Source organism: Gallinula chloropus (assembly GCF_964237585.1).
Source record: "Gallinula chloropus genome assembly, chromosome: 7".
NCBI lineage: Eukaryota > Metazoa > Chordata > Aves > Gruiformes > Rallidae > Gallinula > Gallinula chloropus.
In genome coordinates, this window is record NC_140092.1 from 3261376 (window position 1) to 3276195 (window position 14820).

The 14820-nt window shown below is 42.9% G+C and overlaps 2 protein-coding genes across 2 annotated transcripts in view; one reads left to right on the forward strand and one right to left on the reverse strand.

The window, feature by feature from the left end:
• Positions 1-11130, reverse strand: part of EVC (EvC ciliary complex subunit 1) — a gene marked incomplete at its 5' end in the record, with an annotated part of 53047 nt that extends 41917 nt beyond the window's left edge. Inside the window, 6 exons of the mRNA XM_084266975.1 lie at positions 499-597; positions 2712-2796; positions 3774-4006; positions 4535-4618; positions 7313-7423; positions 10960-11130. Of these exons, the coding sequence (XP_084123101.1) occupies positions 499-597; positions 2712-2796; positions 3774-4006; positions 4535-4618; positions 7313-7423; positions 10960-11130 (783 nt within the window). The remainder of the gene's footprint in view (positions 1-498; positions 598-2711; positions 2797-3773; positions 4007-4534; positions 4619-7312; positions 7424-10959) is intronic.
• Positions 11131-11232: 102 nt separating this feature from the next.
• The window catches only part of EVC2 (EvC ciliary complex subunit 2), a gene marked incomplete at both ends in the record, with an annotated part of 67815 nt that continues 64227 nt past the window's right edge, over positions 11233-14820 (forward strand). The window contains 3 exon segments of the mRNA XM_084266751.1: positions 11233-11265; positions 11269-11484; positions 14227-14281. Of these exon segments, the coding sequence (XP_084122877.1) occupies positions 11233-11265; positions 11269-11484; positions 14227-14281 (304 nt within the window).

The window sequence follows — 14820 nt, forward strand, 5'->3', positions numbered from 1 at the left end:
TCTACTTCAGAAGTGAAAAAAGGATTTTGATGCAAGTATATGGAAAACAGAAGGATAAAGAGGAAAAGAAGAATATTTCCTCATGATAAAAAAAAGGCCTTGAGTATCCTTCTGGTACTGAATTTCCTGCTATTTTATTACCAGTAATGATACACTGGACCAGACAAAGACATGATAATTAGACTTTTTTTTCATCTGAGTGAATACAGATCACCATGTTTGCTTGTATGTTCAAGTACAAAATATTTTTATTCTTAACAGATTAAACACATCACTGTCCTGACCAGCTCATACAGCAACAAAGAGAAAACACATACAAAATAATGGAGAGAATCCACTAACAAGGGAGTTTCTTTGTATTTCTTCTGAATTAGATTACAAATAACATTGTTATTTAAAAGGAGCTGGTGAGATAGCCTGCTGTGGCAGCTCAAATTAACTGGGAGGATTAACTCTTATTTCCTGTGGTCTTAAATATTAACCAACAAAACCACTTACTTTTTCCTGAATTAAAAGGATCTTCTTGAACAAATCATCAGTAATCTTCTTTTTATGATATAAGTCTGTGAGATATATTTTGAGAAGCTGAATAAACATCTATTTAAAAGGAAGGGGAAAAAAAAACACCCTAGGTAAGTGCCTGTTCAACAATGTAAGGACATCTTTGTGATAACTTTTACTAATTTAAATCAATCAGTGAGACTACAGTGAATCCTAAGCAAAGTAACAGAAAAATATCATCTACTCTGCAGTACTTTCACTGTGAAAAGATCATTGACTTTGGTTTCAGCAAGATACTAGAAGATGGTGTTACGTTCTGACAAGGATATAATCTCATATATCCTTGTAACCAGACTGACACATTTACTGAAGACCACTTAAAAATGGAAAGCCCATTTTTCTGAAGTTTAATGAACCCCTAGCCTGAAAGATGCTAACATGTTCATTAGTATGATTTCAACTGTAGTTGGCCAAAAGAAGTATCAAACTTTTCTATATACAACCCAAAAGCAACCTTCCCAAGTTCTAGCTACCTCCTTTTACAAAAAACCCACACTTTTGTCCAGCTGTGTGCATTTTTTTGAAGACTGTAATATTAGCACTTCAAAAAGATGTTTTTGAACACTGATAATTTTTGCTTAATCTCTTCTCCTCTTGTTAGAGTGTCTGTGTAAAAACAATTCACTTCATTGCTAACTGCTGCAGCATTTCCCAACATGAAGACAAAAGTGTGTGAAATTTAACAGCCAGCTGCCTGTTCCTCATGCACTTCAAAATAAATGATGCAGAAGTTGCCCACTTTAAGCATGTAAAAACATAAACAAAACTGTATTTACATATACAGACAGTTAGAGAGCAAAACCTGCAGTGCTACCACTAGGTCTGAGTAGAAGAGAAAATGATCTCTCCTGTCAGTGTTCTGGATAGGAGTTCAGCAAGTTTGAACACACACCACTAAGATACCACACAATGTAAAAAGGGAAAAAAAAGACCTCAGGAGAACACTGTCAGTTAAGTGAATGTTTCCTTTTCTTAGACCTAACACTAAGACTGCATGGAATCAGAGAAAGCAGAGTGCAAAAGGAGGGAAGTGTTCTCTAAACTGATTTCCACCCCTGCCTTTTTTCCCTGCTAGTGAAAATACACAGCTATGTGAAGCTTCATCTAAAGGACAGTCATCTGCCTTTTGTGGCAATTTCTGGTGGGCCACAAAGTACATTAAATACCCATTCTCTCAGTGTTTCTGTGATTGCATCACCATGTTAACTTATCTTCATTTACAAATGGATGATGTACCTTGAGATCAAGATCAACCTTCTCTAGTTCAAAGCTAAATCTCCTTCTGGAAACTAATCTCAAATTCCCTTCCTCATCTATTTCAATAGGAATAAATCCCATCAGAAGAGAAGTGGTTTTCCAAGTTTACTTTCATGCTTCCTCTTTTGGATTGTGTAGAAGCTTGTTCAGAAAATCCCAGAACAGAAATATTCTCACTGCATTTAACAGATCATATCAGAAACGACTGATCTGTTTAAACAGAGGTGGGGAGAGAAGTGGAGGAGAAAGCTGTATGTCCAGCTTTATACTGAGCTAAAAATCAGTAATGATAATGATTCAGCACTTGATCATAGTCACCATATAAATAAATAGTCACCATTTTACCCAAATACTTCTATAATTCTATGAGTTCTGGTTTTGGGTGATGGGGTTTTTTTCTTGTCTGCTTTGCATGCTGTGGTTTGATGTAGTTAGGTATCTGTGGTTTAAATCAGTACCTTAACTCCTCCATCATACAAAATCAGGACTATTGTACTTAGGAGGATGGTACTGATTCAGTTGAACTGAAGTTTCAATTTTATTCAAAGGGCTTGGAGTCCTTGGAGTTGCAATGCACAAGCATTATCCTTAAAACATAAACTCATCTATTAATTTTTTTTTTAATGACCTTCAAGTGCTGGAGTAAAGTTTAAAACCAAATCTTTGTGTTATCCATCCTGACCTCCTGCATTTCACAGTCCAATATATTTCATTATATTCTGCTCCTCTGTTAAGCTCATATATAGGCAGGACAGAGAGAAAAAATAAAGAGAATACTCCAGAGATGCAACTCTGCTACACTACTTCCCAGCTAGTCAGTAGTTTACTTCCTAAATTGATAGTCAACCAAGATGTTTAAAACAAAGAGCTAAAAATGAAACATGAGTACCTACCACATGTTTTTCTTTTCTGAGTTCAGTATCAAGAAGCATGAGATCTTTTAAAATAAGACTGCAAAGGCAGAGTTTAACATCAAAACTAAAACAAAGATTTAAAAAGTGTTAATATCAACCCAAGTGGAAGTGAAATAAAAGAGCAACACCATATGCTAGTTTCATTTAATCACTAAATTCTCCTAGAAGTATTGCCCCTAACCCAGCAGTCATGCCACTCTATTTCTACATTGCTTTCTTTCAGATAAAATACCTCTACATAAAAGTAAGCAAAACAAAATAGTGCCTTAACAAAGCTGGAGTTGCAGCTCTCTTGAGAAAAAAACACAAGTTAAATATTGGCATGAGTGGCTACAACAAAAAGAAAACAAAGCTTTAAATTAAAACAGCTACACTAAGAGTGGGCATTTTGAAAGCACTTTTCATGGCTGGTATCCCAGCTCCCACCATGACACAGGCATGATCTTCTTTATTCTTGCTAATGAGAAATACAGACACGTATGTATTCACCTTGGGGTATCTCACAGTTGTCTAGCTGAAAGAAAATCAGAGCTGATGATCCATTTTGATGAGCTCTACCTGCTCATCCCTGGAGTCTCTAAGAAAGGGGCATTTTCCCACAAGGTGATACAAGTAGTTCCCATTAAAATGGAGCGAAGAGACCACTGTCACTTGCTGTTCTCAAGGCACCTGTTGTGTCACTTGACATTGTTCAGTGCTCCTTCCCCAGCTGAGCACACCACTGCATGTGTGAACTGAGCATAAAAGCCAAAACAAAGGGCTCTCCTTATCCTAACACTGATACGCCTTTTACGAGACTGCTCTTGCCAAACTTCTGATTCCCAGAAGAGCCTAAAGAATAAACTGACTTTCAATACACGACATGATCCATTCCTTCATTCTTCCCAACTACTTTTTCAGGTTACAAGCAAATAGTCCTGTCTTTATGTGGTATACATTCAAGATCAGCCTTTGGTTTACACCAGACTTTAACTGATTGTCCTGAAAACCACTGGGGCATGCTAGGAAATGACAGAACATGAGGGCAGGCTTACTGCTTACCTCTCACATGTTAGCACTTCAGGGAAGCTGGTCACTTTGAGGAAAGCTCGAGCCTGAAATCTGTCATCACTTGCTGTGGAATGTATTGTTGTAGAGGAACTGCAGTCCTCCTTGCCTCCCTGGCTAAGGGACCCCAAGCTGCCTGACATAGATGTCTCCATGACCTGATTAGGCAGAACCGCCTGCTTTGGATTCTCATGCAAAGATGGATTGGATGAGCCATCTGCCAAAGGCTACAGGTAAAGACAATTTACAAGGTCAATTAATACAACACAATAAGGAGATAAACATCTCATCAATTTGCAGTGTTTGATTTCAAGCAAAAAATTAAACAGCATACACAGCAAAAGTGATTCCACATAAATTAAGATTCATCATACTGACAGGTTTCTGCATTCCCCAGACAAACCTTCTGTTGTGGTTATCTGCTTGGTGAGTTGTGTTTTCTTTGCAGGGCAGATCCTTGTGACTGGTTTGTTGTTTGTTTTTCTTTTTTTAATGTCTCCTTGGACAGACCCAATTTCCATTAATATTAATGGGAAATGAAAGTGTCTTGACTATAGTGACAGTTAACTGGACACCATGCAAAGCATCGCAGGCTTCAGGGGAAACTGAAAGCAACTGATGCCTTAACAGAATAAGCCCTGAGTCAATGGACTATAAAGATCCCTATGAAGCAGATTGGCAGTACTTGACCCTGCAATTCATTATCACACAGAATGATTGTCATTTTTTATTACAGGTAGAATCTAAAACCTTACCCTAAATTTCTGGTTGATGGGATATACCACTTTTGCCTTTAATGCAAATGCTGTGACGTTACTGTTCAGAGGAGACTCACTTTCCTGTATGGAAAAGAACAGAAAACCATTTGGGAACAGTAATAGACCTGACCATTGTTCACTGTGTGTACTGCATGTCCCTTTTGGTTACACAACTTCGAAATTCCTATTGATAAGTAACTTTTATTAACCATTTCTGCTTTGACATAAGAAGTCTTCTCATAAGACTTATTCAAAGTATGAAACCCAGAAAAGAGAACTTCATCATTACCACTGCTCCAAAACAGTTTTACTCCTGCAAGGGAAAAGAGGCAATAGCTGGTATTACAAGTTATTTTCATTTTGCTTCCCCCACACCCCCTTAAGCAGCAACTAAAGATTTCACATTAGAGACTGGAATTATCTCAATAATAGAAACTACTAAAGCATATAAGCTCCACAGATATCATCATGGTTATAAAATTTTACTTCAAATAAAGAAACAATAGATTAAATAAAACTAGTCATTTTTTTCCAGGAAGAACTTTTATAGTACAACCTTTACCTATAATCTAGAGAAAAAACCCAATGTTCTTCCAAAGAACTTGTTATGGTTAATGCATTCTTTTCATACAATCTACTGTATCAATTAACCTGACGTTCTGCTTCTTCTCCTTCCTAGCCACTGTTTTATGCACTGAAACAAAGGGATAATCAGCTTTGTTTTGTGAGATTATGTATGGTTTAATAAAAGGTTGGCTATAAGAAACAGAGAGAATTTTTAGATGCAAGCTTTAGGAGATTTCCTATTCTAACCTCTTTGGGTTCGTCAGCTGAAATGAAAAAATCTCATCTGTCAAAACACATTCTTCTTTACACAGATTTTTCTCAGCTATATCAAAACACTAATACAGTCTAAAAATAGAGACAGAAAGAAAAGAGCAGATGACGTCATTCATTAGACTCTGTTATCACTGCACCTTTTCATCTCCATTTCCTTTCTCTCCAGAACTCCTTTTTGGATTCGCTGCTGAAGTCAAAAGCATGGGGTCAGTGTGTAAAACACTTGCTCATAGTGAGTGGCCCCAGTGCTGTAATACATACTCAGGGACAGCAGCTGACAGATCCATTGCTCTGCAGCTCCAGTCTAAGGCCATAAAGCCATACTGCAGAGTGCTAGAACTAACACATTCTGCTTCTCAGCGGGCATGAGTAATACACAGGTATTATTAAGATGGTAATCAGGGCATTATTGCAATGCAGAAGGGCTCAGAATTAAAGTATCTGTTTTTCTGAAGTGCTCTAACTTAGCTAAAAGCATTTTCTATCTATGCTTCCTCATGAACTGTCAATTGATGCTAGCAACAGCAAAAGCCTCTGGTAACTGGAACAAATGAATGCTAAAAACCACTTCAGTAGTTAAACAAACAGGTGTGAGAAACCTTCAGATAGCAAGGTTACTTCTTAATGTGTTATAAATGAGCTAGGGTTTTAGGAAATGGGTACAGCTGTGGACAATCACCTTCAAAAGACCACGACTCCACTTGAAAAGGACTGGTAATATGCATGAAGTTTTATCACTGTGTAAATTGTCCCACAGGATTTACGCTCCAAAGAAGAATCTAATCCATGCTCACTTGTTATGCTTTGCTTCATCTCAAACAAAATGACCAGCCATGGTTTGTCACCATTCCTGATCACAAAAACTGAAACCAAGATTAATTACCTGCCAGGATTTAAACCAAGAGTAAAATGTTTACAGTTTCATCTATCCTCTCTGTCTTGAAACCAGTTCTCATTACAAGCTAAGCAGGAGACTGCCTGGTTTTAAATGACACTTTCTGCATGTATTTAATTTATGTATAGTTGACTGCACATCTTTTTTAACGTGCAGTTTAACTCAAAACCTTCAGCTTCACCAAGAGCAGTTGTATGAGTTCTGGGTGAAAGGCAGCGATCTAACAACTACACAATAGGACTGATTTTCAAGTTATTTTGAGATTATCACCAAAAGAAAGAGGAAAAATCATTTGAAATGTTGACTGATGGTGGGTCAAGTTTGTATCTTCTCTTACTTTTCCTTCCAAATTCTTTCTCCAATTGTCCTTGAATCCCACCAGCTCACCACACTGGTGTTTCAGTACTTGCAGTCATTTGAACTCTGCACTGTATCTTCACCTGGTACCTGATGAGAGAACTTCCTATGTAAGAAAGTCGTTGAAGATGTTGCTATTTGCAAACATACTCATTTTACTTCATTTATACTTTCTCTCTCCCTAGACCTGAGAGCTGAAGTCTCGAAGGAGTCTCTAGAAATAAAAGGCTCTATTTGTTCCATACTGGACCTGAGGAGGGAACTTTGATACTGTCAAAGTTTCTCTAATAAATCTTTTCCATGAAAGAATCCACTATAAACTACCAGCATGGATTTCAGTATGTAAGCACTTTTTCTTATGTCAACTGTGTTAACTTTTCCCACCAGCCTTTTGAAATTAAGAACAACATGGAGACAAAACCAGAGAAGCCCCTGTCGAAAAAGAACTCATGATCTTGATTAAAATATGCTAAAAGAGTCCCCCAAGAGAAACTGAATTGATAATGACAATGAGTGCCTGGAACAGTCACATTCATAAGAAGCCACTCTCCTTCTTATGTTTTTTCTGAACACTTTTTAAGGGTTCAATTACTAACCCAGGCTAGTTTGGACCAAACCCTGAATGTGCTCACTGCTACATGTAGCAGAATGGACATCCATTGACAGATGTTGCAGAGCTTTACCTCCAGCACCATCTCCTCTTTTGACGTGTAGAGTTCTGCTTTACTTCTCATGAGTGTGTGCTCTTTGTCATCAGAGTTGAAGCTTTCCAGAAGTCTCTGGGAATCATCCTTCTGAAATTCCAAGAGAAAACAGGTAATATGTTAACACTGAGATCATGGAGATTCACTGGACACATCTTTGACAGCAGCCTGGACAACCTGCAGGATGGAGACATGAATATATTTCAGTATTAGTTACAATAAATTCTGGAAATGAGTGAGATTTCTACATATTCAGAAAGGAATAATTAAAATTAATGAACTTTATGAATTTATCAGTCCAGAAGCAGAATTTTAATCTGAAAAGCTGTAAGGGGCTACAAGTGTGTCAAATCAATTGAGCTGCTCTCTAAATGTTTCACTGCAGAGTCGAGCTCACAGTCTGAGTTCAAACTTCTCAATTGAAGCATGTAAACTAAAACTGTGAGTAAGTGTCTCTGAAGAGAACACCTAGTATTTTTCCTCCCTTGCTATGAGAAAAACTTCCTTAATGAAGCTTTCTATGTGGGAAAGTTCCTGTCAGGAAGAAATAACCATCAGAAAACATTCACCACCTTCCTTCCCTGAAAGTGGCCTCTATCATTGCCCTTCACTGCCCTAACAAACACAGAGAGCTGCTGGTACAGGGACAGACTGTGTGGGAACAAACCTTCCCGCTGCACATGCTCTTCCCTGTGCACTACGTAGCCCTAAAATACTACTGATGTTAGCCAATGCATCCAAACACAGCATTGCAAGGGATTTTTCAGAGAAGGAAAATATGTCAGCCACCCTACCTTGACTAATTTTAAATTATTTTTCAAGTTTTCCTTCCACAAACTGCTTTTTGATTATTCTAATGACATGGCTGCGGCCACTACGCATGTAACTGTCTTATGGAAAGATTCTTCTTAAATTATTTGGCTGCTTGGTGTATAAAGTAGTCCCTTTTCCTTCAGATTACAGAGAACTGCCCAACCTTTGAATGTGTTTCACTCCTTGACTTGCCTCTACTACCTCTCTGGAACTTGGATGCAAAACCATACAGATCATTCCCTTGGGTTAGCCTTCAAAACATGGTGAAATAAAGATGATGGTTCCTAAAAATCTGCTAATGCAATCTTGTAACTGATCTGTGCCAAACCAGAAGTTTCCAAAATTTAGGGTGAGTGACTGGGAATTTATGGAAGTAGCCACACTGGATTCACTGCTGTATCTCACATCATAGCCACTCCAAAATAAGAATTTGCTTTTCTAAACTTCCTTCCCAACTGTTCACACTCCTCCAGTATTCATTTTCACTCCTTTATACCTCCATCACTATTATGTTAAAAGTATTTGCTTTCTTCTAAGATTAATTTCTTGCTAGCACTTCTAACACTGTCATCACTATTTGTTTTTGTACTTTGTTACTTTTGCAACTCCTCCTCGATACCACCTTTGAATGCAACTCAACTCCCCTTTTAGAACATTAAGAGACTGAACAAATTAAAGCCTAACTGTAATTACACTTCCTTGAGCTAATCTACCAGAATACCATGAGACAAGCTCCAACCAAACGGCTCACAAGAACCTCCAGGCAATGCCATCACTCTATCAGAATATTATCAACAGAAATGCCTTCCAGTATAATATACTGTCTGAAGTTACCATGGGGAAGGTTTCTTCTTACAACTTTCCTAGCATGTCCCATGCAGAGGTCATCAAACCCACACGGCACTTAACTGGGTGCACCCAAGTCCCACAAATTCAGGTAGAGATCTACAAAAATAGTGATTAACTGGGGCTGAGTGATAAATGCCCGTGGCTTATCACAGTGCCTGTGGCCAATGTGGACTCTGGGTACCTGCCTGGTCCCACTGCAAGGATAACTCAGCTGCTGGGGAAGGAACATGGCTTACTTCAGTGAACTAACCCTACTTTTACTTTGGATACAGAGGGATACATCGGATATGTGTAGTTCAGTATCTGCCACACATGCAAGAGGCTTGTTCTGTAGCACCAGTGGGGCAGATGGTACATGGGAGTCATGGGGACAGAGACCCTAAGGAAACCCTGTTCTCATTTGGGAAATCAGACCCACAGGATACAACCTGCCCACCCTCCAGTGTGCTCTGTGTGTGCCAGTGGGCAGTTTATTTTTCTTTCAAAATAAACAACTCTTTTATAGCAGCAGCATTGATTTTAATGGCATTTAAGCATCTGCAGATCTGGGCCACAGAGAACTGACAGCTTCTATTCCCTATTGACATGAATGACACAAAGGATAAAATTGTATGTGGCTATATTTGAGTTGGTAGTGGCAGTACAATAAAGATACCACCTATTAAGACAGGGAAAATGAGCAGTTGAATCAGAGCGGCTTGGACTCACGCAGGATGCATTGATCCAGCATCTTAAGTGCCTCCATCAAACCTCCTACTTAAAAGCAGTTGGGAGCAAGGGGATTTTTCTCTTATGTCATGTTTAATGACGATCAACACTAGCAGACATGCACAGGCAGCAGAGATGTTACAGCTGAAAAAAGGTGTGGTTAATAACCAAGCCAAACCAGACCCCCCACCACAGGCTGGCTCTGCGGGGCTACGATTCTCCCAGCAGTGCCAGTGCCAGCCATTGCTACATCCAGCCAATCCAGCACAATCTGGGACTAAAGGCGATGGGAGAAAGAAGCAGAGGTCAGTAACAACTCTCACAAAATCTGTCTGCTCAGTAGTGCTTCTGTGGGCATGTGCTACCTCTGCAAACCCGGAGTCCAAACAAACACTTAATGTGGTAAACGGATACGAGGCATCCACTGCAATCTCTGGAACAGCAAGGCAGGTATGTTACTAACAAAGTCACACTTTAGAAAACCCTGTTAGTTTTGCATCAATCAAACTGTCAGTTGCGTCCTGCCTCTGGTATTTCCCAGGTATGTCTGTGTGTGCCGTGCCCTCGCTGTGAGGTTATCGCGGTGGGTTAGTGCCAATACCCTGCTTCTGCTGTGTGTAAAGCCAACCTGGTAAAGTTTGGAAAACGCTTGGGAAATTGGACTGATCTTAATTCTCTAGGATGGCACTTAAGTGTTTACTCTCAACTATCTCTCAAAGCTTCTGCAAGCCGGGTGCATCTGCCACTATCCCCCAAAGGCAGAAGAGTCTCCTGCAAGAAGCAAGGCTGCGAGAGGCAGCTGGTGGGTCACCGGTGTTAGAGACAGAGGTCAGCAGGGCAATACTCTGAACAGGGGAATACTCAAGCCGGCCTCCTTTTTGAACCGGACCGTTTGTTTCAGCACACTTGTAAATTCAGAAAGTAGTGAAATCCTTCCCAGCAGAGCTGTGTCAGGAACTACGGCGCTTCCCACCCACCATCCAGCTCCCTCCCAGGCCGCAGAGCGCTGCGCACTACACCCGCGCTCCCGGGGGTCCCGGCCCGCTTCAGGCAGCCCCAGATGTCCCGTACAGCGGGAAGGGCAGGGTCGGGCCGAGCCGGGGCACCTCCCGGGCCCTCTGGGGCCGCCGCCCCTCACAAACTTGTCCTGACTCCTCCAAGCTGTTGACCCCGAAGCAGGCCCGAGCCTCCCCTCAGCGGAAGGCGCTGGGGAAGGCCGGTCGGCTGCCAACCCCCCGCCCGCCGGCCCGGCGTACCTCTCTCCGCCGGCGCGGCCCGAGCACGCAGCGGCAGAGCAGGGCGGCGGCGGCGGCGCCCAGCAGCAGCCCCAGCAGGACAGTGGGGGCCAGGAGAGCGGGCAACGCCTGCAGCGAGCGAGCCCAGAACTGCAGACCCACCGCCCGCAGGCAGCCCCCGGCCGCAGCCATCGGGCCCTGCCCGACCCGAGAAGAGGGGAGGGGAGATCCTGCCGCTCGGGGCCCCTCCGCCCCCCGCCCTCGCCGCGGTGGGAGGAGACCGATGGCGGATGGATGAGGCGGCTGAGGCCCGGCCTGGCTTTGGGGTAGCCCTGCGCTCCCGCGGAGGGGCCCCCTGCGGCTATGCGGGGGCTGCTGGCCGGCTTGCTGCTGGCGGTGGTTCTCGGCGGGCCGTCCGCGCCCGCCCAGCCCGTCGGACCGGCCACTTGGCGCGCCCGGGCCGGGAGCCGCCTTCCGTCGAGTCCCGCAGAGGGGGCCGGGGAGCTGGGCCCGCCCTGGGAGACCTACGGCCGGACGGCGGCTGGGGTAAGGCGGTGTGCCCGCGGGGCGCTGCGCGGGTGCCGGGTCAGCCCCTCCGTGGGGCGGGGTGGCTGATGGCCGGCGAAGCAGAGGCCCTGTCTGAAGGCGCAGCCAGCCCGCGCCGCGGTGGTCCGGCAGAGTTCCAGGCGCTTCCCAGGCGCTTGGGCTGGGGGCGACGGCCCGGAAAGCTGCCGGGGGCCGGCGTGGCGAGGCCGCTGCTACATAGACGTGCTGACGGTTGCTTCGCTTGGTTGGTCTTGTTCCTGACTGGCGGCGTTTGATGTTTGTTTTTTAATCAAGTCACAGCACCCTTGCCCGCTGGAGTCATCCCGCTGTTGGGAATGCCACTAGTGGCTTAGGATGCAGCGTGTATTTTTCATTCGTTATCTATCCAGCTGCCTCAGGAGGCAACGGTGTAGTTTTCTTCTGCCCGTGGGGGGAATACCCGAGGCTGTGGTGGCGGATGGAGGTGGTCAGGAACCGTAGTATGTAGACTAAGCAGCGGGAAATAGTGTTGTGGGGGGGCAAAACCAGCAAAACCCCTCAACTGCTTTTTCCACCAGAAAAATAAATGAATGTAAAACTTGGGAAAACACCTGCTGGCAATATTGCTGCATTAAATGACTTCATTTCGAAGCGTGACGTGGGTGCGGGCCCATAGACTTGCACTGTTAGCCGATGCAGAGCCCCTCGTGATGCCCTCTGGCATTATGGACACACTCTGCAGCAGGGTGGAAGAATTGTGCCAGATATCCAGGCTGTATTTTCCAGTGCAGACAACCAAGAACTGAATGTCAGATAAGGCAGAAGAAAAAAACCAGGAGCGCTGTAGTGTCATTTGTAGCTGATGCACACGGACATGTGGACACTGTAGATTTTTGTGCTTGAGCTGTTGGAAAACCACAGATGAATGAATGTCTGGAGTCTGGGGGAATAGGGAGCCATTTGTACACTGATTTCCTAGGAGGTAGGAAATAAAGCTTGTGTAGCTAGTAAGCCACGTTTTTCCACATGCCTAGATGTAGGCTTAGACCACTGTCTACTTTTGTTGTAGGCTTATTTACAAAGGAACTGTTGACATTTAACATTCATATATGTGCTGGTATAATGCATAAGAGTAATATTTGTGATTTATATTTATTAATGAGATTTATTTCAACATTTGGCACAACAGTCTAACACATTAGTGGTTTATATTTTCATCAGTCATATTCACTGGTGTCATTACACCCGTTTAGAGTATTGGTACACACTTCCTTAATGTAGATAAGGCACTAGACTACTCTAGATATATCTAGCAAAGGTTAGTTATATCTGGCATAGGTTAGTTCCATTTTAACATGTTATTTCTATTGCTGCCTATCCACCATATGCATATATGCAAATACCTATATATATATATATATATGTATCCACCAGGCAATCTTTTGTTTAAGCTTGCCCCTGGAGTTTCCTCTTCTGTCTTTCTATATTCTTGGCATGCTTGGCTGCTCAAAATTCAAGGTCTTATACATTGTTTAACCAGTGACAGAACTTTGACATAAGTCAGTTTGTGTATGATAGTTCTGGAGTGCAGGGGCACTTTTGGAGTGAAGAGCTCAGTGCCTGGGGTCTCTTGAGAGCTGCATCCCGGGGTTGCTCAAAGGTTTGCATGTTCCTGCTTGTGTTCATTTCCTTGTCCTTTTTTTCTCCTCCACAAGAGTTGCTTCCAGTCTCATATGTATTTGTTTTCCAGAGCAGTGTCCACCCAGGGCTCGTGGTGCATCCAAATTTGTGTGATATCTTGCGTTTCTGTTATTTTGAGGGAAAGTGCCCTGTCAGAAGTGAGATCTATTTTCACACAACCTTCACTGAAGTTACAGCTCTAACAATAAAAGCAATGGCTTCCCCAAGCAGGCAAATAACAAAATTGCCCCTAACCTGCTGCACTGTAACAGTGCTGTTGACATAAGTCAGTACTTAACATTACTCACATGGAGTGCTTGGGAGCAAACAGAAACAGCAAGTGCGGGTCCTGTCACTCAGCGGACTTAGAAGATTGCTGTTAATCAGCCAGCGTTCCTAACTCTGTATAATCTCCTGCAAGGAAACATTTTTATTGAATGAAAACCTGCTTGTGTGACTGCTACATCTTGATCAAAACACTGGGCATTAACAAGCCTTAAAACCACTGGTTTCTTTTACTGAGGTTTTAGAGCTGTGATTGCCGTAGCAGTCCCTGGGGTCTGGGCACAGGCAGGAGGCTGTCACAGATTGCCTCCTCAGCTGCAGATTTTTAGCCTGTGGTCCCTTTGAAAGGCCCCGTGTCATGCTTGGAAGGGAAAATGAGCCTAATGGCAGTAGGCTTGATCATCCAATGTGGATGCATTCCTGCTGACTCCCGGTGATCAGATTTTCATGTGTCTTCAAATCTGCCTTTGAAAATGGCAAGGAAGATTGTAATAACAAACTAATAGCAAACCCTTCTGCTGCACTGTTCTGCACAGGCTCAGCTAGATAATATGAAGTGTAAGTACAGTTTGAGCCCCGAGAGTGTGTTAGCCATGATAGGAGAAAGCAGAGCCTCTTGACAAGCTGTGGGAAACCTCTAGAGCTGTGTCATGTCTCTTCTGGTGGCTAATTTTGGGAAACTTGAGGCTTTGTGGAACAGACTTGTCTAAGTTGAAGCATAAATTCAGCGAGTTAAATGTTAGACATTTATGAAAACAGTTCTTTTTTTGTAATTGCTCACCTCTGTGTTAACTTTAGGTTATTAAAGATAATCCATGGCTTCAAAAAGAGACGGGATGTTTGGGAATGACAGGTATGTAACAGTTCTCTCTCTCTTTTCTTCTGGTGGGGATCCCTGGACTCTCATATCATGGGTGCACTGGTGGGCAGGGGACTGGAGCTATGTCCTGGTGTCATGCTGTCATCAGTGGGACTCATCATCCTGGGCCACAGGGGAGTGTTTGCTCAGAATTTAGGAACGAGGGTGCTCTAGTCTTACTAAACAGCTCATCTAGAATGGAGCCCCTGTGAAATAACCTTAGTTCATATGCTGCTTCAGTGATTTTCAAGAGGAGCCCTTTCTCCTTGTTAATCATAAGGACATAGGGGAGCACTCTCTGATGCTCAGCATTCTCAGTGTTGCAGAAAATGCCTATGACTTCTGCAATTAGAGTGGCTAATATTCTCAGTCCTGGACCGAATTGTTAAAGATTTGTAGAAGTAGAGGTTCTGAAGCGTTCCTGGGATGTTGATACACTCTTTATGATGGTGAGTATCAGAATGCTTGTCTCTGATCTCAGATACACCAAGCATCTCCAGTGGTAGCTGTCTGATCTGACTGAAATCGGGCAT